We start from the raw sequence: 26,193 nt of genomic DNA on the forward strand, positions 1-26,193 counted from the left end.
TCGCTCGGTGATCCACATCACACCCGTTTAAAGGTATGAGATCTCACCTTTTTCCTTAAACTAAACGTATCATGAACGACATACCTTTGCTTAAACTTCTTAAACAAATAGATCACAGTCAGGGGCAGTGGCGTCATTAGGGCCACAGAAACGGGAATAACTGCAACAATTAACGACGCAAACTTAGAATGTTATACAGGGTGCGCCAACGAAAGCGCAACAGCTGTTTCCTCGGTTGATAAAAAGGTTGTGCAAGAATGCTCGGACACGTCCACTTCAGTGTGGAGGGGGGAACGTTTTTTATTGGGTATTTACAGTGTTTGCCTTCATGGGGAGGTGAACTGCCCCTAAAATTTTAAATGCGAAGGGTTACTCGAGTTACACATCAAATCAAAGGTTTTTTGAAGAGCTTTATGGTGCTGCGAAAATTTCTTACTTCGAAACGACCGCTGATGAGTAAATCGATTATTCCTTTATGAACCAAACTTTATGCTAAAATCATGGATTTCGTTAGGTAATAATAGTGGGTTTTATGTATCAAGAAAAAAAAAACAACAAAAAATAGCAATAAAAACCTTCCCCCTCCACACTAAAATCTATGTGCCTCCGAGGATTTTTGCATAACTTTTTTATCAACCGAGAAAACGGCTGTTTCGTTTTATTTGTCGCACCCTGTACATTGGTTTAAAGTCGAATGGTACCTGTGGTGAGATCAGCATGCAAAGGTTCCAACGCGAACCTCAGCAAAAATATGGCGATCCCGGTATTTTGTATACCAGTTTCGATGGCTATCGCAAGTATATCGGGTTCAGGTTGCTTGCCCAGTTTTGCAATAATATAACCCAGCATGTAGCCCACCCAAGGCAAACCCATGCCCGCTACCACAATCTAAAAACACGCGTCCAATCACGATTCTTGTATCTTCTTTGTGTTGCTTCACTCACCCTCCAGGAGAACAACTCGAATAGGTACAAATTTGTTACAGTGGCGAATATAATGATGAAGGTGATTAAGAGAGAGGAAAAACCCTTCAGTATTCTGCCCAAAAAGGCGCCTGTTTTTTTCAAGTATCTGTTTATCAAATATCCTATGGTCAGAGGTACTACCAAGGCAAAGACGTACATCGAGATGTGGAAATATGGGACCTGGAAAACAGTGCGGTAATGTGAGAGTTTAATGCAGATTCAAAAATGTATACCTCCAATTGAGCGTCTTTAAAGATGGTTTTTCCCAAAGTAAACAACCAAAATGGCATCATGCCGAAGGCAGCGAGGGTACTTATTGTCGTCATTAGGATCGACAGATCAATGTTTCCATCCAATATAGCTGTCCAAATGTTAGAGGCCCCTCCCGCAGGGGACACCCCCGTGAAGAACATGCCGAGGCGCATGGCAGGATCGTTGGGGAACAGCGCATAACCGATAGCGTAACTTAGCTAAAAAGAAAAAAAAGGGATGTAAGTTGAATCTGGGTAATAGGGGGATGTTGGGGTAATGATTGGGGGTGTTGAAGGCTGCTTTCAAAACCTCATTTCGGTGTGATTGCGCGCAGCATTCGATACATTTGGATTTTTTTTTTTATTGTTGGCGTTTAAGCGCAAATAGAGCAACAGTCAAACTGTGGCTTAGAGAAGACAGATGTTGTTCGGCAGCATACGCAAAACCATGGGGCAATAAAGTTTCTAAACTGAACAGGGAATTTTTGAGTAGATGAAACAGGTCCCGAACGCCGAAAGTTTACAACCCTGTAGAAGCATTCAGGACTTGCAAAATTGAATTATGCATAATATTTGTCGAAAAAGTGAAGCGAGTGCCAAATGGGTCCTAAATATCTAAAAAAAAATAATGATAGAGGAGGCCATAAACGCAGAACAGTTTGAATTCTGGATTCTAGTAACTAGGGGATTCCCCCCGAGGGTCATCAAGGGCCAAGCACAGGGTGCGTCGCGGCAACCAAGCGTTTTTAGAACCAGCAGTGCAATGAAGGCTTTGCACTTCAACAGGCGGTTCATACTTTAATTCACCTTTCAGTTAGATCCAGGCCCATTTCGTTGGGCCGCTGCCAATTAAAGGAACAACCGTTGCACGGCCCTTAAGTGACAGTTTGGTCTGCGGTAGGACGATTTGGCGCCCCTGGTCGGTATTTTCTTGAAGATATCCCTTACTGTAACATCTGAGCACTCCTTTCATCTCTAAATTACAAAGTGGAGGTGATGACAGGCAACAGCTGTGCTTGGAGTCAGATGGAGCAACGGCACACACCGCCAGGGCGTCGACGGCCGTTCTTCGCCCGTTGTTTGCCAGCGGTCTCGTTTCCGGATTGGGGGACATTTTATGGCCGCCGGACCTCGCCCTATGTGATTCTTTTTTGTGGACTCATCTGGAGGCGCGTGTCGCTGAGGCTTAAACATTAGAAGAATTAGAAGAAGGAACCCGACATCGAACCACCGCCATCAACCCTGCGAAGGGTCGAAGCCAGTTTTTTCGAACGTCTTCAACATCGCCTCGACGACAATGGACGGCACGTGTCAGATGTAATTTTCTGTTCATGACGCTCCGTTTTCCACCGTGCTGTTACAACGGAAAACAAATTATACGTCACAAACTAACGATTCTATGACGATTTCAGAAGCACTCGATTGCCACGCCGCACCCCGTATAACGTAAAATTGCCATGGCGGGGGTCAAAATTGGCATTTCGGAGCTTTCGGTGACTTAAATGTAGTAGATGGACGAATGGGGACTTTGCTGGCCCCGTTGCCTTCTAAATTCTACTCACCAACGGCATAACGACGAACTGCCCGAAAAACCCGATTGTCGGGCCCACAGGTCTTCTAATCAGATTTGTCAGTTCTGACCACTGCACGACACAGCCAAAATTGATATAAATTATTGCGACGAGCGCTGCGGTCGAAGCAGTAAATATTCGATCTATAGTCCGCTTTTTCCTTAGACATTTTACGTCGAGCTTTCCTTGAATAGTTTTATTTGAGGTCGTTTCCTTACATTCTATCACAGTTTGACCTGAAATTTAAAGGATTTTTTAATGGTTCCCAGTCCACAGATCTGCAAGTGCATTAAAGCTATTACATCATCTAGTTCATGCCCCGATTTTGTAGTTATTTACATGTCGCCTTGTCAATTTGATGCAAAACTATGAAATTTGCAACGATACGCCGCAGTGAAGATACAACGAATGCCGCAGCATCCTTTAGCTTAGTAAAGGGGCTGCGAAACTCACCTAGAAAATTGCCTGTCACGTTGAAGGACCCTGTGTAATTGGACTGTTGTATAAAAATATTTTTATCTAGCGAAGCGATGTGTGGATTTTCACTGTATAACGAACATTGGGTCAAGTTATCTGAAAAAGAAAGGTTTAAACATGAAATGCTATAGAAATTTCAAAATTTCAAAATTTGGAAAATTTCAAAATTTGGATAATTTCAAAAATTTCAAAATTTTGAAGATTTCAAAAATTTCAAAATTTGGAAACTTTCAAAAATTTCCAAATTTTGAAAAACTTATTAGCTACAACGTAGCTGGAATGTATGAACAAGAATCTATTACCTGTACTTGATATGAAGTAATCCACAGCGACAGTGTCGTACATGAAGACTGTAACATTTTTTGGAACAAATGTTACACTTGCAAAAGTTTTAACGATTGCTGCATGGCAAACTAAAAGTAAGACGAATATTACGATGAGGGATTGGAGGCAACTTGAGATTGGGCACATCTGAAAAGAGGCAAAATTAAGTGTCGCTCGAGAAAATAAACAAAAATTAAATACGCAATAAGTCCCCCGGGGGCAAATTTATTTTCCCCATCTGCGAGCTGCGCGCGCAAATGATGTTGAGTAGATTTACGTGAACGCTTCCGTAACGGACGAAATTATATTTTAGAGAAACGGGGAACGGGAAAATTTCGTAAAATACATATTGATTCATAGGAAACGGCTAAAAATCCGGTTACTAGAAGAAGAACCGGGGAAAACCCCGTCACTTTAACTTGCTCATAACATTCATCGAGATGTGTTTTGAGGATCGAGAAATGTCCACGTACTGACCTCTAACCTGAGAATTAGTTGATAAAAACTGCCTTCAACAATAGATACTCACTGCATTAATTGAAGGGAGCACGAGAGGCCAAAACGGTCGGGAATAAATATTTTATTTATAACAATTTTTCGACCGGGCGCGTAATTTTAAATTTCAAATCAGGGTCGGACTTCGGCAAACAAAAGGGGTCAATGCCAAATTTGCGCGCAAATATATTTTTTTGGAATTTCGCACCGTTTCGGAACCTCATACCATTTGTATTTGCCAGGGGGGGTCCCGGTGGGGACGCACGAAAGACCTCGAAAAGCGCACTTTTTCACTAAAAAAAAAAAAAGAAAAAAACTCTCGAGAATCGGGAATGTACGATGGTTAAAAAGTGAAAGCAAAACCGCTTTTTGCTCGAGAAGGCAGGAGATCAACTTGGACCTCGAGACAGCACTTAACAGGCAGAACCTCGGCCCACGACTAACTGTGTACCGTGTGTGGCAGCGCACTAAAGAGAAAACAAAACTGATTTCGAATTTCGCAATAAATAACCTTGACTACCACCAGCAATTAAATCCGTTATGGTGGACTCCACAGATCCTGTTTTGACCGAAAAAGAATCGCCACTTGATGGGGTAATTGATGGGGTGATGGGGGGGGGGGGACCGGGCTCGAACGGGGCGGGGGGAGGGCATAAAACTAGTTTCGGTTTTCGGGGTTCAATGACGAAATACGGGTGCGCGTTCGGGATGTTTCAGCCTCCATCTCCGCCTTTTTGGAAGGTACCACGGAAGGCGCGAAACAGGAGAGTTCGGCAAGAGGGCGCTTCCCCCGAAACGCAGATTTTTCCTCATTTTCCGCCACGTCTGTAAACGTGCAAAAGCACGTCGGTTTTGTCCGCAAAACGGGCATTTTCTTTGAGTCGGTCGTCTATTATATGGCACGCGCCCTCTAGCGGAGGCGAAAGCAGGCACTGAAATCTTAAGCGGGGAAGGGGGTCGATTACCCCTTATTTGAAAGAGGTTTCAAATGCGCCCCTTTTTTTAATTGGGAGGATGTCGAGAAATCGTGCCCCAACCGCATACAGGGTTGTGCACTAAGTGCGCATCGCACGATTACGGCCCTATTTGCAGTTTTTTTTTAAATTCTTTTTGCAGTTGCATGTACGACCTTGTAAGGCACATAAAAATTCATTTATACAGGGTCTGTCAAAAACAAAGATGCAACAAAAAATGTTGCCTTATTAAAGCGGAAAACCCTATATATTACTGCATTTCTGGATTCCACGTTCAATTTTAATGCAATTTTATTAACACGTTGGCAATCTTTGAATTGCCAGTTTCACAAACTAGAATTAGGGACCTACCGCCCATGCCTAAACTTATGAAACAACATTGCACAAAAACTATGCAACTTTAGTATAATAGTATAGATAATTAGGTGTGGGCACAGGTTCTCTTTCGCTGTAGTTTCACAATACATCGAAGGAACAGCAGGGTTCCGTTTGAAATTTTCAAGTTTTGACAATTTTTTGAAAGTGGCTTTATTTTTCTGGACACCCTGTAGAAAGTGCCAAGCGAAGCTTGGTACCATAGGAAATCACGAACCCTCAGTTTTATTGTGGCAAAAAACCGTTCCCGAATACCTCTCCGATTGTTAACAATTTGCAATTTTGCAAACGTCTGCAACCGTCGCTCTCAACATGCAATCGCACATATCTTGAAAACTGGTAATTCGAAAACTGCCAACGCGTTAACGAACTTGTGTTAGAACGGAACGTAGAATCCAAAAATGCAATAAAATATAGGGTGTTCTATATAAAAAAAAAAGCAGCATTTTTTGTTGTATTTTTTTTTGGCAGACCCTGTATAAATGAAAATATTTCTAAAATGTACCTTATGAAGTCGCACATGTAACTATGAAAAGAATTTTAGAATAAAACTATAAATAAGGCCATAATCGCCCGACTCGCGCCTGGCGCACAGCCCTGTATAAGCTTGGGTATCAACTGTATTGTAGATAAATTGTTTATACAAGTTTTAACTACTCAAAACGCGGTCTATTATTTGCTAAAGAGCAATAAAGTCCGTTTTCAAACCCCAATCTGATATTTGCAAAAAATTCTACGTGAATTTCCCTACACGCAGCTGTAACTCTTCACTTCGGCCCTTCCAAACCTTGAAGCTGAGTTTCATAAACAACGGATGATTATTTCGGTTTTTATTTGTTTATTTGCAATTGTTAATACATTTGTTTAAACGTTCCCCTTGTAGAAAAAAAAAACAGTAAAACTATTAAAGGGACGATTGAATTCTCGAGTTAAAGGGTGGCAATGGCGTTTTGCAAGAAGATTTTCATTTCCAAGAAGATAGAGCTTCACCACACCATTTTCTTTCTGTTGGACAGCGATCACACCATAGGTGTCCTAGAAATTGGTTTGGTCAAAGAGGCCCAACTGAGTGGCCACCGCTGCCGCCCGATTTGGCACTTCCGGATTTGTCCCTGGGGCCATCTCAAGTCTGTTGTTTGTAAAGCCCAGTTTCGAAATTTAGAAGGATCGAATAGAAGAATTACAGCTGCTTCGGGGGAATTCGAGTGAAAGTTCTTGTACCTACTGGAGGGGAGATTGAAAACAGCCTTTTTTATTGTTTAAAGAATAATTGAAAACAATTTAAACACTTAAAACATTAATAAACAATTTTTCTACAATACAATTGACACTTCAACGTGTTTACAGTTCAGATATGATTTTTCAAAAACCTTTAAAAAAAAATAACCCTTGGAAAGGTCATTGAAAGACCTTGTGTGTCTATACAGTAAGTATGACACCCTCAGTGACCTTAGTGCACTAATTTCCTAAAATTCTGACTAATTGTTCAATTTGGACAGTTTCGGTCGCTTCGCGCTTTATCACGTATAAACGCACCGGCGGCCTGCCCTGTCAATCCCATAAGATCTAAGCATTCCCCAAACGACACCACTGCATTCCTAGCGCATGCGGGAAATAACGACGAAATATTTTAAGAGACGATTCTAGAGATTAAAATAACAAAAATAGCTCTAGTAAACATACACCGAAAATTGTTTTTTAAAGGGGCCAAAACACCGGTAAAGGGGGAACTCTGAAGATGGATTTTCGCAGCATTTTCGAAACGGTGTGCGCTAGTTACGAAATTACTTTTGAGGTACTACTGAAAATACTTTAACGAGTGGGAATGGGAGAAATTTTCTTGTGTTAATTAGTGCAGATTTTAGTCAGGGGCGTCACACTCAGGGGGTCTCCCAAAATTTGCAACAATATTGTCAAGAATTGCTCTTCGGACACTTGTTGAAATGATGATTTTTGTTTCTACAAGTCATTTCAGTACATTTTACAGCGGTTTGATATAATTTTTTAATTAAAAAAAAAATGTTTTCAAGTTTATATCAAAAATGTATTTTCCCGCAAATTAATGATCAAAATGAGAGAATAAATACGTCGCTGGATAGAGCATTAAATTCCCTTGAACAAGAGGGGTTGCTGTAAGGGGTTGTCACCCCTCCTAGGGGATTGCGAGGGATGGTAAGACATTTACATAAAAAAACTGCATTTTTAAAATAAAAATTGAAGTGTTTCACAGTTTTTTCCAAAACTGGCAGTTTCGCATAACAATTTGTGTCCCGGTCACAACAGCTCTATCAACACGGGGGGGGGGGCTCTAATATGAAAATGATTTTTTCCACAGAAAAACAAACTACGCCACTGAATATCTGACACAGTCCAATTGAACGCGTTATTATCGCGTAAAATAAGCTTCGTCAGTGGCGTACCTTTGTCAGCTCTATGTGATCTAAGCGGTCTAAAAGCCAGTTTTTTGCTGCCAGAATTTGCCAGTTTTCATGCTTTCGTGGGGAGTTGCGAGCTTGAATTAAAATAATTCTTCTTCGAAAAGGAAACATGTCGTGCCACTGAAGTTTCGGGCAGAATGCAGTTTGACGTGCGCCTCACTTTAGGAAATTATAAATCATCATCCAGTGGCGTGCCTGCGCACCTTCGGAGGATCTAAGTGCCCGAATAATTGCTAGCAATGGGGAACCAGACGCGAAAGCTTCCAAAATATGTATAGGGTGTTCCAAATGCGAGGCTCACCGCGATGATTTCAAGATCGACAAGAGATCTCGTTTAAATGTTCGATTTCAAAAGTTCCAAAATTCCAAATAAGTTAAAAAAAAAACAGAATTTTAGTTTTTGTTTTTTTGGGCTTTATGCTTGGAGGTGGGGAAGTACTGAGGTTGCTCTTCCAGGTCTCTTTTGGGCGACTTCAGCGCTAATCATACTTTCCGGCCAGGGCCCTCATCGACTTATTTCTTTTCCGCCATGGCCTTGAATTGCATAAATTGCAAACTATAAATTACAAAATCAATTTCATAAAACATAAAATAAAATAAATAAATAAAAAAATAAATAAATTGCTCGGTTTTAGTTTTTAAAATGTGCTATATGGGGCGAACTCTGAAATTACCACGTTTTGACCCGAAATACACATCCTCAAGCTAGATTGTTACTAGAAAAAAAATAACTAGGAAATTCGACAAGTTTTCGAAAGGAATTTTCGCAACTGCAATTTCTTTGCATCCATTTATTGAGGAGAGAATGCCCCTGAATTTCGAACGTCCTGTATTACTCGCAGACTTTGATTTGATTTTTCTTGACCTACTGGCTTACAGGATTTGTTAAAAATATTTCCTCTTACCAGCATAATTAATTGTTATGCCAAACAATTATAGGATCACGGTCACGCACACGCGAGCACGATAAACTGAACAAACAGTACCTTCAGACGTATCTCCAATCGTACCTACTTATCCAGTACGACCATAAATATACCGCAGGTCAACGTGGATATATGGAAAATAGAATTGTTTATTCATTTGGAATAAGGAAAATATTTGTTTTTGTTTGCGGTACTTCACTAGATCGCCGAGTCAATATGAAATCGCTGAAGTGTCTTTATGGTTTCTCAATGTGGCAAAATGTTTTCGTAAATTTATCTAAAACTGATATAACTTGTGGTAAAAACAACTTGCAATATAACAAGGCAGAAAAGTGAGACAGTTCACTGCCAAGGCCGACCCAGCGACATAGGGGATGAAGGGGACTCTTATACAGGGTGTCTTCTAAGTGATGGCATTGATTTCAAGGGATGATTCCTCGTCACATTTCACGAAAAAAGCCCCAATAAACGTATGTCCTATCTGGCTTCGTTTTCGTGGTGCAGGGTGTCGGAGTAAGCAATAAAAATATATGAAAATTTGACGTTACTGCACGTGGCGCCCCCTACTCGTCGCGGTAAAACCGATATCATACTCGAATTTCTCGCCTCGGGGAACCCCCGAATACTAAATTTCGTGGAGATATGTTGCCCCTTGCGCCCGAAAATATTTATAAAAAACCGGAAAAAAAAACTTTTAACACCCTGTATCACGAAAATGGAGCAAGACGGCACATACATTTATTGGAATTTTTTTCATCAAATGTGCCAGGAGTCGCCCCCTGAAATTAATGCCACCGCCTAGCGGACGCCCTGTATATCTAGCCGAAACTGAACGTTTTCTCCAGTGGGCCTATAAGGAAGCAATTTTATTACGCGTTTACTCGTATTATCTACTCGTATATGCCAGTCATGCCCATACTTGCCCCATCATTTAGCCACTTCATAGGCGCAACAATTTGATACTGGTTATCTAGCTAAAAACATTTAAGAGAAAGTCCTAATCTCTAATCGCGTTTATTCAACTGCAATTATTCCATTTTTCATATTTACCATGTTCACTTCCTAGGAAATGAAAAACACTTTTTCTACATGGAAATACTTTTCCCCGGTAAATCAATTGCACTGTGCTGTCGTGACACAGCTAAAAGGTGACTTCAGCTGATGAACTAAGGTGGCAAAGAACAATTAAGAGAATTAAGACATGCGATACATTCTCAATGGAAGGTCCAATTTAATAAAACCATTAGGAAAATTGATGTTTTCCAGTTAAGTAAATTGAATCGGTATTAAATAATTGGGTATTTACAGGCAATGGCAAAGTTAATACCAGTATGGAGGTCAGCATGAGCATGCAAGGCAGTAGAGAGTGCTAGTTAAGGAGAATCTCTAAATGTAGAAGTGCAGATAAGGGAGCAGAAGAAATCAAAATGGGGAAAATGCGAGCGGATGTGGAAGAAGAGAATACATGAAATTTTAACAGTTGAGAGAGTTGGGGCAGATTAGCTCAAAACAGCAAAAAAATATAGAAGGTGCCTTACTTCTAGGGATTTAAGGGGAGTTTTTGCTTAAAGAGGAAACTTCGAGGCTATTCCAACTGCCAAGTGGTATGGGTTAAGAAAACTAATTTTGATACTCCTGTGTAAGCCCATGAATGAAACGAAGAAAAAATTTATACATTTACATTATACATGTGGTTTCGCAATCGACATCGCCCAGTATAGGATCACATGACGGATTGCAACAATTTTCTATAAAGGTTTAACGGGTGTGTTGCACTTCAACACGTCCTAGCCTGCACGGGGTTACCTATTGCACATAGGGTGTTATGTAAGTATGTGACCAAACTTGGAAGGATCATTATTTTAGTGATTCCAAAACGAAAAGTTTATTCAGGGTGTTTCTTAATAAATGGTAGAAAATGAAATGGGTGAATCATGGGATTATTTCACGATGAAAACTTCACATAAAGGCAGGCCCTAACTTGCTTCTCTTTTGATTTCCTGCTTGTTGCAGTTTCATTTTTTTTTTAAATTAATTTCTCTGTTATTTTTAAGGAAAGTTAACTCAAAATTGCTACTAATAATCGTTTTTGCATTAAGAAAAAATTAAAATGACAATTATTTAAAAAACTCCACAGGGCGTTACTTAATTTATTAAACATTTCATTATTTAGAGGCTCTAGGATATTCTACACCAGTAAACACTGAAGAATAGTTAAGGAATAGCATTGTAAATGCTTGTGAAACTATTAGAAAGGCACTTGGAATGTTTCATGGACTCCAGCATCAAACGAGAAGAAGGGTAGAATTTTGTATTTTGGTAAGAGGAAGACAATTTTAGCAGTTACTTTCATTATAATCCAAATTAGCAGTTTTAATTTTCACAAATATCTCTTAAACTGTTATCCTGAATGAAAAAACTGAAGAGGCAAAAAAGTGAATCAAAGGCATAAGGGATTAAATTAAGTTAATGAGTAAAATGGCATAAAAAAGTTCTGATGTAAAATATTGAGGGCGACCACGAAAAAAGTAATTTTTGTTTTTAAGATACTGGGTGTTTTTTATTTCAGTGCAGCCACACAAATTGAGGGGGTTATATGTTGTGACATACCTCTGTTTATTTGAAGTTTTTGTCATATTTTGAGACTGTAAATTTGTGATTGAATTTATGGTACTATGTTCAGAGACACTTGGTATTTTCCAATATCAGTTCTACATTATAAGGATGAATAATCATTTTCTTAAACTTCATATATTAGCAAATGACTAATTGCAGGTCTATACTGCAGCTGCACTTTTAACATTCAGAGCATGCGACCCTTCATGCCAGCACACAGGGCCCACCTAGGATTGTGAGACACATCTCTGGAACCGCAATAAATTTTCCAAGCCGCAAAAATACGTTTTGTTAAGTAGCTCAAGGTCGCAATGATTAAACAGATCTTCCATCTATTATGGATTTTGAGATTTCAAGAATAAACCTGAAATTTGGTATATCACTTTTTTCAAATGCACTGTGATGTAATCTCACATATACTTGAATGGAATTCATTGAAAACAAACTGAATTACGCAATATGATTCTCATATCTTAATTTCCATTATGCTTTTAGTGATCTACGCTACAATTCACTTGATTTATTATGAAGTTGAAGGAGTAACTAAAGAACTCTCCGAGAATTTTGTACACTTTATTATGCAATAATGCGACATACATATATAGTATTATTAAACGGGGCTAAAATAGAATTACAGTTAATTCTAGTGATCGAGTATGACATAGCAGTATCATATCCGGAATCATATTAATTAATGATTAAGGGATTCTCGAAACTGGGCAATGGACGATTCCAGACGGGGTTGATTTATTTGTGAGTTTTACATACCTTCGCAATTAAAATATATTTAATCACAATTCTGCACACTACAAAGCTTCAACAAACCCGCATCATACGCTAATTACTGAAGTTTTTATTGGCTTAATTAAAAAAATACAAAAATTCTAATTTAAATCAAAAGCAACAAGCAGCAGCAATAACTGAAAGTTCCATGCACCGCTAATCCGGTCAAATTGAGCTCGCGTCATCGGCCGCCTCGTTTTCGTCACCTATTTGCGTCTCACACTTTCACGTGTCATAGATTAAGACAATAGATAAAAAAATACGTGTGATAGGCGGGAGAGAGCGTGGCCGCCCTCGCGAGACAATAGCAGTAGCGCAAATGATCATGCGCTCGCCATTTTGAAAACAATTTGACAGCGGCGTGTGTTTGAATAGTTTGAGAGTTTTTGGCGATTTTATTATTTAAAATAAACGTTATAAATGTAATAAAACATAGATAAAACTGTATATCATGTAATAGAAATGCAAGACGTACAAGCAGGTGTTACAGTTGAAGAGCAAGCGAGGTATATCTTTTAGTATCAGGGGCAGCTATAAAGTTAAATAAACAGGCCACCCACTTTCGGTTGAGTCCGTCCTAGCGGCTACGAACTTTCAGGGCTATTGCTCTAACATATGAGCTACAAAAGCCCCTTTTTGATAACTAAGAGTAGTAGTAAAAAATTTTAAATGTTAGGTTACCTTGAAGTTACATTTTTACTGAGAGGCTAGCAGGTCCCGCTTCCTTACCTCATAGGATCATCGAGCATGCTGACATCCAACCCAGATATCAAATTAATCAGGAATTCGTTTTTTTTTTCCAGCATCTGAAACCAATGAACTTCGATTAACCTGAGGAGCCTAACCATTTCATGTTCCTTCATAGCGCTACTGGTAGAGTGGTGGCCAATCAAAGGTGGGTGGTCATTCGCTTTAATTACTGGCCAAAAATATCCCTTCCTCTTCATATTGAACCCAAAAAACACTGCATGATTTATAATTGGACTTGCCGACTGACAAAACAGATCAGAATTCATTTCTTTAATGTGACTATTTATATATCCTAATTTTTTTATTTGAAAAATATTAGCCGTTGCAGTGGCATCTTTACGCATTTTCTCCCAAATGGAGTGATTTCATGCACACCTAAAATACTATTAGTATCCAGTAACCACGGGTATTATACTCTCTTATATATAGCACTTAGGTCCTCACATCCTTATACTTATAATTACATATTGGATATTTACATTTATACAATAGAAAATCCTATACTTAACAATTATTTTTGGTTTTTTAGCATCTGTGAGACGTTACTAAACGCCTCGAAAATCACATTATTTGGCGCTTATTTAGCCGACCGCACTAACCAGAAGTTTTTTACAACAGAAAAGCACTAAACATCCCCTGAAGTAGTACTGTCAGCCTCACAGAGCTGCACCTCTGAGCGGGCTCTAAACACTTCACATTCAACTTTGCCACATTTTTCCCTGGTTTGCGTTTGGGCCCCATCAGGTCCTATATCGCAAAGGGAACGCTCCACTAACGTTCTTCTTAGGTTGAATTCGAGTCGCTTAATCTTACTCTCCATTTGCTTCCAATAATCCACCGTCATTTCAAGGATGTCAGTCGTTTCGAAGCTTCCGCCCCTAGGCCCGTCTCGATGTCTCGTTAGCAGTTCAGGGTCGCAGTTTAGTAACATTTGTTTCAAAGTATGTAACGCAGTTTTTACCCGATGGTCGTCGTCCAGCATCGACTGGACAGGTACTCGGAGGACGGTTTTTATTAACGCTAAATCATTGAAACAAGACTCTTGGTCCATGTTTACTTTTTGAGGAATTCGGTAGTCACTGACTTTGTGTTGCACAGCAAGAGACTTGGACTGGGAATGGCAAAATGGGAAAATATGATTTGACCCAAAACCGAAAAGTTACCCCTCCAAAATTTTACCTGACGATATATAAATCTGGGGTTGGAGTCAGACACCCAATTAGTCACCAGATTGTCATTGACTCTGTGTATATATACCTAATAAAGATCTTTGAGATAGCCGCGTTTGAAAGTAATTTAAGGAAATAAAATAGTTCTTTCAGCCTATTGAGACGTGTTGGAACCACCCAATCGAATATTTTTACAGCTTGAAAGAAAATTATGAAAAAAATGTTGCACTATAGGATACGTTAGAATCACATTTCAATCTTTACCTACATGCAAAATGAGCACAGATATATATATATAAATTCCTGGTGACTGTGAAAAAGATTCAATTGGTGAAACCTTTAGAATCATAACAGAGAGAATTAAAGAATGTCAGCACTTCATCGAAAATAGAGAATTTTATAGGTCAAATACGTGCCAGCATTCATCTGATAGTGGTCGCACAGAATCAAATGGAGTGAATGGAAAAATGATATCATAAGCACCATTTCATGCATGCTGCATAATGGTCGATTGTAATGCGAAGCATTTTTATGTTACTCATATGGAGTTTTTGTGATACTGATACACTCAATTGAGCTATTTATCTTGAAAAGGTTCCAAAGAAACGCAAACAATTAGTTGAGGATTTTTCATCGTTTAAGCCATAATGGCATGATAAATGACATTTTTCGGCAGCTGGAACCTCGGGCGCTTTAGAACCCAATGGCCTTTAATATGGTAAAATTGCCATAGAATATGGTCCTGTGCGAAGGACTAATAGTTTCGTTTATAGTAGTTTTATTGTAGCTAAGTGGCCCAGCCAAAATTTATCAACTGGAAACGTCACTTTTGAGGATATAATTGACTGTGCCGAGCATGAAAGAAATATTAGAGCATATGTTCCCTTTGTGCCCTTTATCGTATGGTTTTGACATATATTTTTAAAAACGTTCCAACCTTGTACGGGTACGGAATACGAGAAAAAAAGGATAAACATAATTTTAAAGAAAAGAGCTTAAAAAACGGTGAATATTCCACTTTTGCAGAGTTTGTCTGTGTAAAACACCCTGTAGAGTGCATAAAACGTCCATTGTAAGACGTGCATAATATGAAAAAAAATCTTAAACATTCTTGGCACCACGCACACTCCTCTATCACAAACCCGCCGTAGGAGTACCGCCATACAGGGTGTCTCATGACGCAAGCTCGCTAGTGATCATCCGTAGTTTTCACATCAAATAAAGCAAAAGCATCTATGAAGTTCTGCCTTAAAGTACATTTTTTGATAATAAAGAGCTTTAACTTGTTATCGCACAAAAATTTACTGGGTGAATTTGAAATTCTGGCCGGACTATGGAAATTACCCAACTCAAGTGCTAAACAGTAGATTAAAATCGGTTTGCCTGCTTACGCTGATCTTAACTGAGGTTTAACTTTGTATTGCGCGGTTTTATGGAAGCAAGTCTTTAATAGCGGTTTTTACTCTATTTGATCTGACGATTACTATTAGGTGAAAACTTTACTTTGTGAGACACCTGGTATACTTCTAAAACGTAAACTTCGTCCGGTTGAAACTCGGATAGAAATGGGTGTTTTTCCATGGGAGGTATATGGTGCAATTTAGGGAGGGAGTTAACGCGTTGCAGATATATTTATAGAGAATCGGATTTTTTCCTGTAAAGGAGGAAAATGGTCATAGGTGTCTGATTTGGTGCTCTGGCAGCCGGGTTATGTGGGATTCATCCCTGAGAGGGACGCCTACTCCCTAAAAACCTCCCCTCTTTCGCGTTGGGTTCTATTGAAATCACCATTCAACATTAGTTCAAGCGGAGTGTTGCTTAGTCGTCCTAACTTTTCCTCCCTAGCTCTCATTTCATCCTCTTCTTTCATCCCCCCCCCCCTTCTCGTACAAAGTCTCCCTCACATAATTTGCAATCTCTTTTCAGCATTTTACCACATTTTCCGCTCCTGTCTTCGCTCGTGGACCTTCCTTCAGCTCGCTTGCCCGCCCCTGCCATTTTGTGCATTTAAACACGATGTCCTCTCCATTTCCACAACAGCCACACTCCGGTGATTTTTCCTTTCCGATCCTATGCAGATACTGGCCCGTGTCCGGTCGAAAACTGTATCAAGAAATAATCTATCTCCCCGCGCTCCCTCACTGTCCAGTCCTGCCCCCTTGGGACCGCTTTGTCCACCTCGCCACGCTTGTTTTCTCCAAGATTGACACCTAATTTTTCTTATCCACCATGTCCCTGCTCTATTTGGAGTACACTGATCGACTGAGGAGGAAACGAGTTTTTTCCTTATATCGCTGAAATAAGACAGATAAATGGATTGTTTAGGGTCAATGCATCAAAGTCCCGGCAACTTTATCAGCAAGATGTTGTCCGGAGGAACTGTGAAGTCAGAGCCGATGTTTGGCCATGTCGTTTCCACGGAAATTATGTTTTTAGGAGAGTTAAAACAATGTGTTATGTTGCCTTTTGGAAAGAACGTAATGGGCCGCTTTGCGCACTGACGGAATGGTTTAATTTTGATCAATTTCCGGAAAATGCCCTTTTAGGTTCCGTGAAAAGAGAGCAAGCCAGGGACCAAAGGGCGAAGACAAGGAGAATGTCCACATAAACTGGAGGTGATTTCGTAATTTTAATCAACAACCCCAATCGTAGGAAGGGAAAGCGGGGGCAATGGGCTATTTTCCGTTTGAGTAGGAATCACAAAAAAATTTTCAAAAATCTGGAAAATTCAGCAAAATTTCTCTTATTTAGATCAGTTTTTTCCGCAAATTTGCAATGTCCATTCCTTCTTATCTTATCTGGGCTATGTTCGTACGCACATAGCGCGAATACAGGATGTATTCGGGATCTTTTCCATTTGAAAACTGTTCTGAAAAATTGCAATATCCCGATGGAAAATTCAAGGACGGTACCAGCAACACCACCCACGTTACCAGTCGCAAAACTAGCCGGTTTCCCTTTCCATTTTGCATTTTTAGCTCCGATTTCACTTTCTAAAATCCCTTCGCCCTTCTACGGATGCGCCCCTTTTTGGCATCATCCTCGAGCGATTTTATGGCCTCGTTTTACAACTGCGGTGTATCTAAAAAAGCCGAAAATTACAAAATATCTGCAAAAATGCAATTTCCAAAGACTTTAACTCTTTACCAGAAGGTCAAAATACCTGAATTTTGTGTTGTGCCAGTTTTGAAAGGGTTCAGAGCTTCGGTGAGTGTCGTAAAGTTGTTGCATTTTGCAAGGAAATGTCGTAAAATCTGGCAAATTTGCGAGGTTCGCAAGGACATTAAGTGCATGTGTTTTTTAAAGTCTAAATTGAGCCATAAAAACCATATCGGATTCACTTAAATGTTCATTTTTTTATTTTTCTTAGACTGCCGACTCGCTCGCCAAAGGGGGTTGCTGTTGCCGTGAAATTGCACACTATTCTCAGCTGAGACTAATTGAGAATAACATTCACCCTTTGCTCCTTTAGTTCTTTTTACCTGGGGATGATGTGCAATTCTACTGCGACAACAATCCCTGCTGGGGCGCGAAGCGTAGTTCTCTTTAAAAAAAAAAAAAAAATTATTAAAAAATTTTAAAAAATAAAAAAAAAAATTTTTATTAAAAAAAATTAAAAAAAAATTATAATCCCTCTAAGATGGGTAGAACTTCCGATGAAGTTTCTAAAAGAATCAATGAATTTTTGCATAAATTCAATAGGTTTTCGTGTAAGTGAGAGAAATAATTAAGTTTTCAAACTTGGCCTAACGCCTTTCGGTTTTAAAATATTTAAAAAAAAATCTTATTTTGCTCTGTCATGAAAAGTAATATGTCAGATAAAATCAGGTTCAAAAAAACCTTTAAAATGATGTATCACTTGATCCTCGTTTTCATTTAGACTTTTAAGGGCAACCGCCCCCCATCTGAGGGGTTGACATTTGTAGCGTCAGAATACCGCCAAGAAGTGTACGGGGCAAAGTAAGAATTGACGTTTTTAAGCAATTTTGTTTAAAAGCAAATGCCACGCACGTCCCGAATTGAAGCAGATGCAAAAAAAAATATTATAAATAATTTTTTTTATATACAGGATGTACCAGATCAAAATGCAAATATTTCAACTATGGTTTCTACTGGTGAAATTGACAAACTTGTATTTTTTCTTTTTGCCCAAAAGTCTGTCGTTAAAGTTCTAGGGCTCTTCGAGTATGGGGCCCCATTTGGATGAAATAATTTACGTTGGAAGAGCCCTTCGACGGATTGTTATGAAATTTCGTGTGCAAACATTTTTCGATCGTAGTAAATGGACAAAAAGAAAAAATACGTTTTTGTTTATTTCATTAGTAGAAACCATGGTTAAAATATTTACACTTCGATTTGGGACACCCTGTATATTAAACTTCCCTTTCGGCTGAGTTTGTGGTGTAGCGATCTAGTCAAGTTACACTAATAAGCTATTTGTTTTTAACTTAATTTACCGCAGTCACCTGTAGGAAAATTTAAAAAATTAGAAAAAATTCTGACAAATTTATAATCATGAAATAGAGAATTCAAACATAAACAAATCCAAAATGTAATGGAAAAAAGAACTGTCGGGTCAATTAAAGCTACGTTCAAAGGTGTAATGCAAGTCAAAATCTATCGATTAGTTTATGAGAAAAACAGCTGTAAATTTCGTAAAAAATGCGACATAAACTCAGTAAAAAAAAATGTAAACAATCAAAAAACATGTAAACAATCAAAAAACTTGTATGTTAATAGGAAATTGATTTGTTTTCGATTTTTTGCTCACAAACGAACTTTGGTTAAAAAAAGGGAAAAAAAATGAAAAAAAAAACTATTAAAAACTGTGTGTGAGCACAACATCGAAAACACACAATTTTCTATCAACAAACAAGTTTTTCGATTGTTTATAAATTATTTAGCTGAGTCTTTATTGCATTTTTACGAAATTTAAAGCTGTTTTTTTTTTTTTATTAATCGATAGATTTTGAATCGCATCACACCATTGAATGTAATTTTAAAAGACTTTTAATTTGACCCACGATTAAATTAAAAAGGAAAAAAAACGTCCAGTAACGTGACAAAATAATTTTTCTCCTGTTTATTGCTGCTTTTGATACACCAAAAATATCGAAAAGTCAAGAGAGGGGCAATTTAGAGCCGCAGGGTACTTGTTAAAGTAGAAGCTATGTATGTGCCTGGTGTCTTGTTAAGACTGGCGTCACCTCTAAAACTATCGGAGGTGAAGCTTTTAAACGAAAAATGTTATGAAAAAAGCGACCAAGATAAAATGTTGTAATTTTTCTCCCTGACCCTAACACCATCGCCAGTGGCGTATCTCATACAGCGAGCGGAAGTGTGCCAAATAACTGAAGAAAAACAATGAAAATGTCACAGTTTCATTCGTGGAAAGTTTCTGCACAGTTTTTGCACATGATTTTTGCAAGTTTTCTATAGAGGGCGCTGCGAAAGATGTCAGATTAGAACTTAAATATCTCGGGAACGGATCATAAAATATAAAGAAGTAGTGGTTTGTTAGACAGAGCTTCTTTCGCTCTATCCAAGGAGGTACCAGACAATCTCTTTTAGTCAATGGAAGTATCCGTGGAGGCCGCTTTACTGTGGAGACTGGAATTTTCGTAAATTTCTTGCAAATATCTAATTAAATGAAATATTTTTTGGGCCTAGTCGGAGCGTTAAATATCACTTATACCTTGAAAACTTCAACTCGATATCTCTGTTTGTTTGGAAAAAGACGCCGGGTTTCATCTGGGATTTATGGCATTCGGCCTTTACGGCACTGACGATCTGATGACGCCTTTAGGCACTTCGAAGATTATTTGAGCGCCCAAAGCCGTCGGCAGATCTTTTTTTTTAATATCTTTAAATGTTGCTTGCGTCGCGATTTCTTTAAATTGACGTGCACGTCAAGTGGCACGTCATTAGAAGAATCCAGCAAACGTCGCAAGATCGTATCTTTTGTCCCATTTAATGGCGCTTTTCAATTAAAAAATAATTAATTTGTTAGGATGTTGAAGGGGGTGGGGTCGATAAAAAAAAGTGTTCAAGAGGCAAACAGGGGAGCAGGGGGTGCAATTTAGGGTCGCACCTCGAACTTCCCTCTCCGCAATTCCTCACGAGGACCAACATTTTCGCGCAAATTCGCACATAAATAAACATTTGACTTGAGGATCGTTCTGTACAACGAACAGTACCACTAATTTTTATTGCTGGTCGCTGAGACGAAGCGTACCATAAATAAAGGGCGAAGAAATGTTTTTATACCTTTAGCCTTCACCACCTCGAACCAATGGGCGGCAGCAGTAAATCTACCATAACGAAGGACGGCCCCAAAAATTGCTTCCTCCTGTCCCATGTTGACCTAACAGTTTTCTTGGGCTTCAGTCTGCCACGCGATCACGAGTGCGTCAGTTTTTGTGTGCAGAAAATTCCACCATGGGTTTTGAAGACAGAAAAGTGAGGAAGCCCCTCATGGAGAAGAAGAGGAGGGCCAGAATTAACAGCAGCTTGGACACTTTGAAGAAAATCCTGCTTCTTAACGATCCGTACGTCGCGAACAAAATCGTCCCGAAGGTGTCCAAGCTGGAAAAGGCCGATGTCTTGGAGCTAACCGTGAACTTCCTGAGGCGGATGTTGTCCATGCACCGTCGGATTTACCTTCCTCAATTTCCTCAAATTATGTCACCTTTTCGCATGTCGGGTAACGTCATGAGGCGTCCGCGAGACCGACAGCAGCTCCTTCCGCCAAACCTAGGGGGACCCAGTCCTGAAGACAGCTATGGAATGTGTCAGCCAAGCCCCAACTCGGTGCCTATGGACACCTCACCAAGCAATCACCATTATGCAATCCTTTCGCCGCCCTCTTCATCGGACGGCGATCTAGAAGCTCAATACAGGAATAGTGAGCGGGAGGAAGAAAATAGTGTTGATGTCACCTTGAACGGTGATAGCGACCATGTTTGGAGGCCCTGGATGAATGTGAGCTGAAGACCTTTGCTAGTGAAGGGTGACGCGACCTGGGTCCGATCAAATTTTGCTGTGCATATTAAAAAACTAAGTTAGATACTCAATGTGTTAATGTCTGTTTGTTTAGGCTTATATCCCTCATTTTGTTTCACAAGTTTAGTTATAAAAGATAGTTTTATGCGATGCGATTACGTAAAGCGAAGCTTGCCTGCAGGAACGGCCAGGGTATGCAGTACTATGTAGTGCCGAACTAGAATTTAAGTTTAAATCACTTGTTTGTTAATAACGCGATTTTGCATGTTGTTTGTAAATAGACAGATTTACTATTTAAGTATTTATTTATCCTCGGATTGGATCTAGCACGTAGGTTCCATCGGTAGGTTTATTAGCTGTTAGATCTGTTCGAGCGTACTCGTGAAAGTTACCGAATAAACTCCTCTACAACTCCCATCTTACCTATTTATTGTCGCGTTAGCAATATTTACAAAAAAAAATAAAAAAATCGCTCCAAAATTGTTGGATTTCCAGACCAATAGTTGGCACCGAGGGTACCACCCCTTTGAGCCCATAACAAGTTTGTGACAACGGGGAGACGCCCACATGATACGGCCGTTTGGTGTCTTGGGCCCTATTGCAATATTTAATTTAAAATAAAATTAAATAAAACATGAAATCGCACCAAAGTTTGTGAATTTTCAACCCAACAGTTAACGCAAACAGTACCACCACTCTGAGATTAGAAAAAGTTTGTGATAACCGAGCGACACTGACCAGATATGACCGTTTGGCCTCTTGAGCCTTACTGCAATATTTAATTTTGAAAAAATCTAATAAACCATGAAATCGCGCCAAAGTTCGTGAATTTTCAACTCAATAGTCAACATCGACAGTAGCGCCCTTTCGAGCTCAAAAGTTTGCGATAACTGAGAGACGCCCACCGTATACGACCTTTTGGTGTTTTACGCCTTTTTGCCAGTTTCGCCCTATTTCCAGGTCCTCAGGAACAGGTTTTTTAGCTTTTAATCCCGTTATTTCCAGTTCCCCATGCATGCAATATCCGATTCTTTAGAGTTTATTGGAACGATACCAATTTTCAATTTTTTATTAATTTTTTTAATTTTTTGTTTACTTTTATTATTAATTTTTTAATTTTTTGTTTACTTTTTTTATTAATTTTTTAATTTTTTTTTACTTTTTTTATTAATATTAATTTTTTGTTTATTTTTTATTAATTTTCAATTGTTTGTTTATTTTTTCATTAATTTTAATTTTAATTTTTTTGTTTTGTTTTATGAAATGAAATTATATTTCGCCATTTTTCAGCACTTTCTTTTACAAATCCCTGTTTGTGTAAATTTCGATTTTGTAGTCCAGATTCGCTTTTACTTCGTCATTAAGCAAATTCATTTGATATCATTTTTTGACAGCTCTGAAGGTGTCGGCGTTGATGAAATTACGAAAAGAAAAACGGTGCTAGAAGAGTCTGCAACTTGCAAACAGTTTTTGTAACGAATCGAAAAAATTCACATGTTTTTTTTTTTCGTATTTCGAGTTTATCGACGATTTTCACAATTACGATTCTCATTTTCAATCGGCAAATTTTAAATATAACATTATCTATAGATACCTAACCTGAACTAACCCGTGAAACTCACATAAAGACGGCCTTATGGCTGGACATCGAAATCACAGCTCACAGCCTCGTTTGTGTACAGGGGGCTGCATCGGACACTTTCCGCCACGGTTATTTTAGATAATTGCAAAAATGCCGTAAAACGCGTCGATTTTGTTTCCGATGGAGACACGTGAGGAGGCGCATTTCAAATTTATTGAAACCACCCCGTTGGTGGAGGTTTCAACAACTTCAAGGGGCGAGTTTTAAGGGCAGTGGAACTCTCTTTAACATATTATACCAATTTTTCAAAATTTTCAACAGTCGATTTTGAAGAAATAACACCCAAAAATTTGATGGAATTAAGTAATTAAATGTTCAAAATGATTTTCCCCCCGCCCCCGTGCAGAAGAATCAACGTCGCCACATTCCAAGAGCTTCGGGGGTGATTAGGTGACATTCGTCAACCATTCGCCCCCTTAATTCTTCCAGGGGTCCGGTTGGGTCGGATAAACTTCCGGTTTCAAGTGGCCCCAAAAAAAATCCAGAAGTGTTAAATCAGGCGAACTGGGTGGCCGCCTCGTGGGTCCTCGACAGCCCGATCGTTTTCAAATACGTTTTCGTCATTTTGTGAAATGCTAAAACACCTTAAACACTTTTTTGCGTGGATTCCTTTAGTTAAGTAAAAATTCCCGTCGTGAGGGTGAGAAAAGTTCGTTCATTCAAGTCCGTTAGGGTCATCTCGTGAATATTCCGTCGCATCTTCTGCATACCTTGGGGCGTTATTTTTCTTAGAACTGGTCGTCTCAAAATAAAAAAATTGGGCATTATGTTAAAGAGAATTTTATTACCTTTGAAATGATGGGTCGCCCTACCCATGGTGCCATTTGAAATTCCACAGCCGATTGCGCCCCCCAAACAGGGGGCTGTTTCGATCAATTTTAAATTCGCGCTCTCGCGTCTCCCTCTCGAGAACACAATCGGGGGGTCTTGGCGTTTCGCGATAATTTCGCATCTATCCAAGATAACTGTGGTTGCCGATCGAACGCCCTGTATGCCAAGTTGCCCTGCGAATTCTCGCATTAGTGTCCTAAGTGTTCGAGATCTCCTTTTACTCGGCTCAGGCCCTTGGCTGGACTACCTGCAGCGTGCAATAATCACATTTAGGGCTTACGGGGCACAGACAAAAACTTGTCACAGACATCAAAAGTGGCGTTATCTCTCGGATTTTGAACTATAATTGCTTTATGGCGTTATTACACCCTTTAGGGCCATTAGCCCTCACTTAAAATATGGATAACCTCGAGTCGCCCTATTCACGTCAAGAGACACCCAAAAAAGTGCTACGGCACGAAAGCGTAAAGTTAGAGGGGCGGCAGACGCTCGAAGTAGCCTGAATTAACCTGAACTAACCTTTTTTTTTTTTTTTTTTTATAGAGGTTGGGGGGAATGTGCGAACAGACATTGGGGTCTTGGCGTGTAGCGTCCTTGTCCGCCCCCTTCGTGTCGGGTTGGCGTCCCGATCCGGGAGCGCCGACCGACTAAACCCCCTGTCCTCTCACCTCGCCGGGATTGGATCCGGATGGGATTTCCCCTAACCCAAACCTGAACTAACCTGAACGTATTCAAAACACGTTTAATAACTCTTAATTACAAGTAAATATAATCAGAGAAGGTGGTCGGAAGAACCAAAGACCCTTCGGGGACCCTGAAGGTTTTGCGGAATTTCCTAAATTTCAAATCGCGAGTTCGCAGCTGCGCGGCGCAACGGGCGGCGGGAAAATTCCGGAAAGTTGAGTTGTTGCTTGAAGTTCCTTTGAAGTGAAGTTTGGAGGATCCTTTCACTATCGGATAACTGAAGGATTGATCGGATTTTTCGCTATTTCCTCCGAATTCGTTCCAGTTATCAGTGAAGTTCGTTCCCGAAGATTTCCCTCTTGTGGAGCGACGAGCTCCTCGCCATACTGCGGACTTCAACTTAGAGCGCGTTTACGGAGCGATCGCAACTTGGACCTCGCAAAAGTCGTGAGGACATTTGATTCGTGAAAGAAATCCATAATTTTTCAAAATTACTTCCATCAGAGGCCCCTTGTCGAGCGAAGAACTCCCTCTCACTTTCACCCCGTGACCAACTCGCTGGGGGCTGGTCCCCCTGGCTGGTATCGAGAAGACGTCCCATTTCTCGAGGAATTTATAATTTTTCCAAAATGGTCCGTACAGGTTGGAGACGTCACTCGGAGATATCAGCTAGAGATATCAGTTGGAGATATTAGTTAGAGATATCGGTCAGAGATATTAGTTGGAGGTATTAGTTAGAGATATTAGTTAGAAATATTAGTTAGGGATGTGAGTTAGATATATTAGTTAGGGACATCAGTTGGAGGTATTAGTTAGAGTTATTAGTTAGAAATATTAGTTAGGGATGTGAGTTAGATATATTAGTTAGAAATATCGGCTAGCGATATCAGTTGAAGGTATTAGTTAGAGATATCAGTTAGAAATATTAGTTAGGGATGTGAGTTAGATATATTAGTTAGGGACATCAGTTGGAGGTATTAGTTAGAAATATTAGTTAGGGATGTGAGTTAGATATATTAGTTAGGGACATCAGTTGAAAGTATTAGTTAGAGATATCAGTTAGAAATATTGGTTAGGGATGTGAGTTAGATATATTAGGTAGAGATATCGGTTAGATATATCAGTTGGAGATATTAGTTAGAGATATCAGTTAGAAATATTAGTTAGGGATGTGAGTTAGATATATTAGTTAGGGACATCAGTTGGAGGTATTAGTTAGAAATATTAGTTAGGGATGTGAGTTAGATATATTAGTTAGAGATATCGGTTAGAGATATGAGTTGTGATATAAAATGGGAACTGAACTTTAGTAGGAAGATATTTCTACTAACTCCGCACGTAAACGTCACAGCAATTTCATGCTCGGCCACGTTTATGGCCTCAAAAACAGAGCAACAATCACCAGTAACCTCCAGAAAAAAGCTGCAAATATTTCTATAGAAACTCGGCGAACCCTATAGGGCCAATACTTTTACACCCCGAGTCCCAAACCTTTCTTGGTCCTTTTTTGAACGGTTATTGGGATCCATAAACTCTTAATGGAGACAATAAAAATCCTTTCTTCGGCTAAAAAATCCTTTGCGGCCCGTACCCAACGGATTATTACCACTAATTTAAGGGTAAAAAACGCTCCATTTCGATGGAAAAAAAAGTGCAAACTTGGATTTAAGGAGGTCTAGAATTGCAAAAATTCAGTCCTTGAAGGTACCGTTAGAAGGTTTTATTAGCGTTTACCGTTAACGGGAACGTTATTAGGAAATTGTGGGTTTTTGGGCGTTTCGCTCGTTTTTAAAAAGAAATTTCCCCGAATTCGTAGATCCACGTGAAAATTCCTCGCAAAGGGGGTGAACGTTTTTCGACCTCTAAAGTACCAATATAAAAACTTGCCCGATGAATTACCCGTCGGTACTTTCGGTTCTA

General features: G+C 39.4%; 3 protein-coding genes across 8 annotated transcripts in view; 2 read left to right on the top strand and 1 right to left on the bottom strand.

Annotated features, from left to right (window-relative positions):
- The window catches only part of LOC136349514 (uncharacterized), a 27,737-nt gene extending 16,021 nt beyond the window's left edge, over positions 1-11,716 (top strand). Inside the window, exons 7-9 of one of the 2 annotated variants that reach the window (XR_010733816.1) lie at positions 10,105-10,623; positions 10,970-11,115; positions 11,572-11,716. Coding sequence is in view for 1 of the 2 variants with exons in the window: in XM_066301122.1 (XP_066157219.1) it covers positions 10,105-10,169 (65 nt within the window). In the remaining variant the exon portion in view is untranslated. Of the gene's footprint in view, positions 1-10,104; positions 10,915-10,969; positions 11,116-11,571 lie in introns of those variants that run through there. The other variant, XM_066301122.1, reaches the window with a different exon arrangement.
- The window catches only part of LOC136349513 (ileal sodium/bile acid cotransporter-like), a 13,288-nt gene extending 967 nt beyond the window's left edge, over positions 1-12,321 (bottom strand). The window contains exons 1-8 of one of the 5 annotated variants that reach the window (XM_066301119.1): positions 12,181-12,321; positions 3,567-3,735; positions 3,241-3,360; positions 2,779-3,023; positions 1,199-1,435; positions 945-1,145; positions 702-888; positions 85-160 (exon numbers count right to left, since the gene is read on the bottom strand). In XM_066301119.1, coding sequence (XP_066157216.1) covers positions 85-160; positions 702-888; positions 945-1,145; positions 1,199-1,435; positions 2,779-3,023; positions 3,241-3,360; positions 3,567-3,735 — 1,235 coding nt within the window. In that variant the 5' untranslated portion in view covers positions 12,181-12,321. Of the gene's footprint in view, positions 1-84; positions 161-701; positions 889-944; positions 1,146-1,198; positions 1,436-2,778; positions 3,024-3,240; positions 3,361-3,566; positions 3,736-4,117; positions 4,267-4,309; positions 4,559-8,775; positions 9,140-9,846; positions 9,961-12,180 lie in introns of those variants that run through there. The other 4 variants (XM_066301118.1, XM_066301116.1, XM_066301117.1 and 1 more) reach the window with 4 other exon arrangements.
- A 120-nt stretch (positions 12,322-12,441) lies between these two features.
- On the top strand, positions 12,442-21,492 carry LOC136349516 (enhancer of split mgamma protein-like). Its single transcript, XM_066301125.1, has 3 exons — positions 12,442-12,701; positions 12,999-13,090; positions 20,388-21,492. Exon 3 carries the CDS (start codon positions 20,553-20,555, stop codon positions 21,102-21,104), a length of 552 nt encoding a protein of 183 aa, XP_066157222.1. The 5' UTR covers positions 12,442-12,701; positions 12,999-13,090; positions 20,388-20,552; the 3' UTR covers positions 21,105-21,492.
- The last annotated feature ends 4,701 nt before the right edge of the window (positions 21,493-26,193 follow it).

Source organism: Euwallacea fornicatus, chromosome 38, assembly GCF_040115645.1.
Source record: "Euwallacea fornicatus isolate EFF26 chromosome 38, ASM4011564v1, whole genome shotgun sequence".
Lineage (NCBI taxonomy): Eukaryota > Metazoa > Arthropoda > Insecta > Coleoptera > Curculionidae > Euwallacea > Euwallacea fornicatus.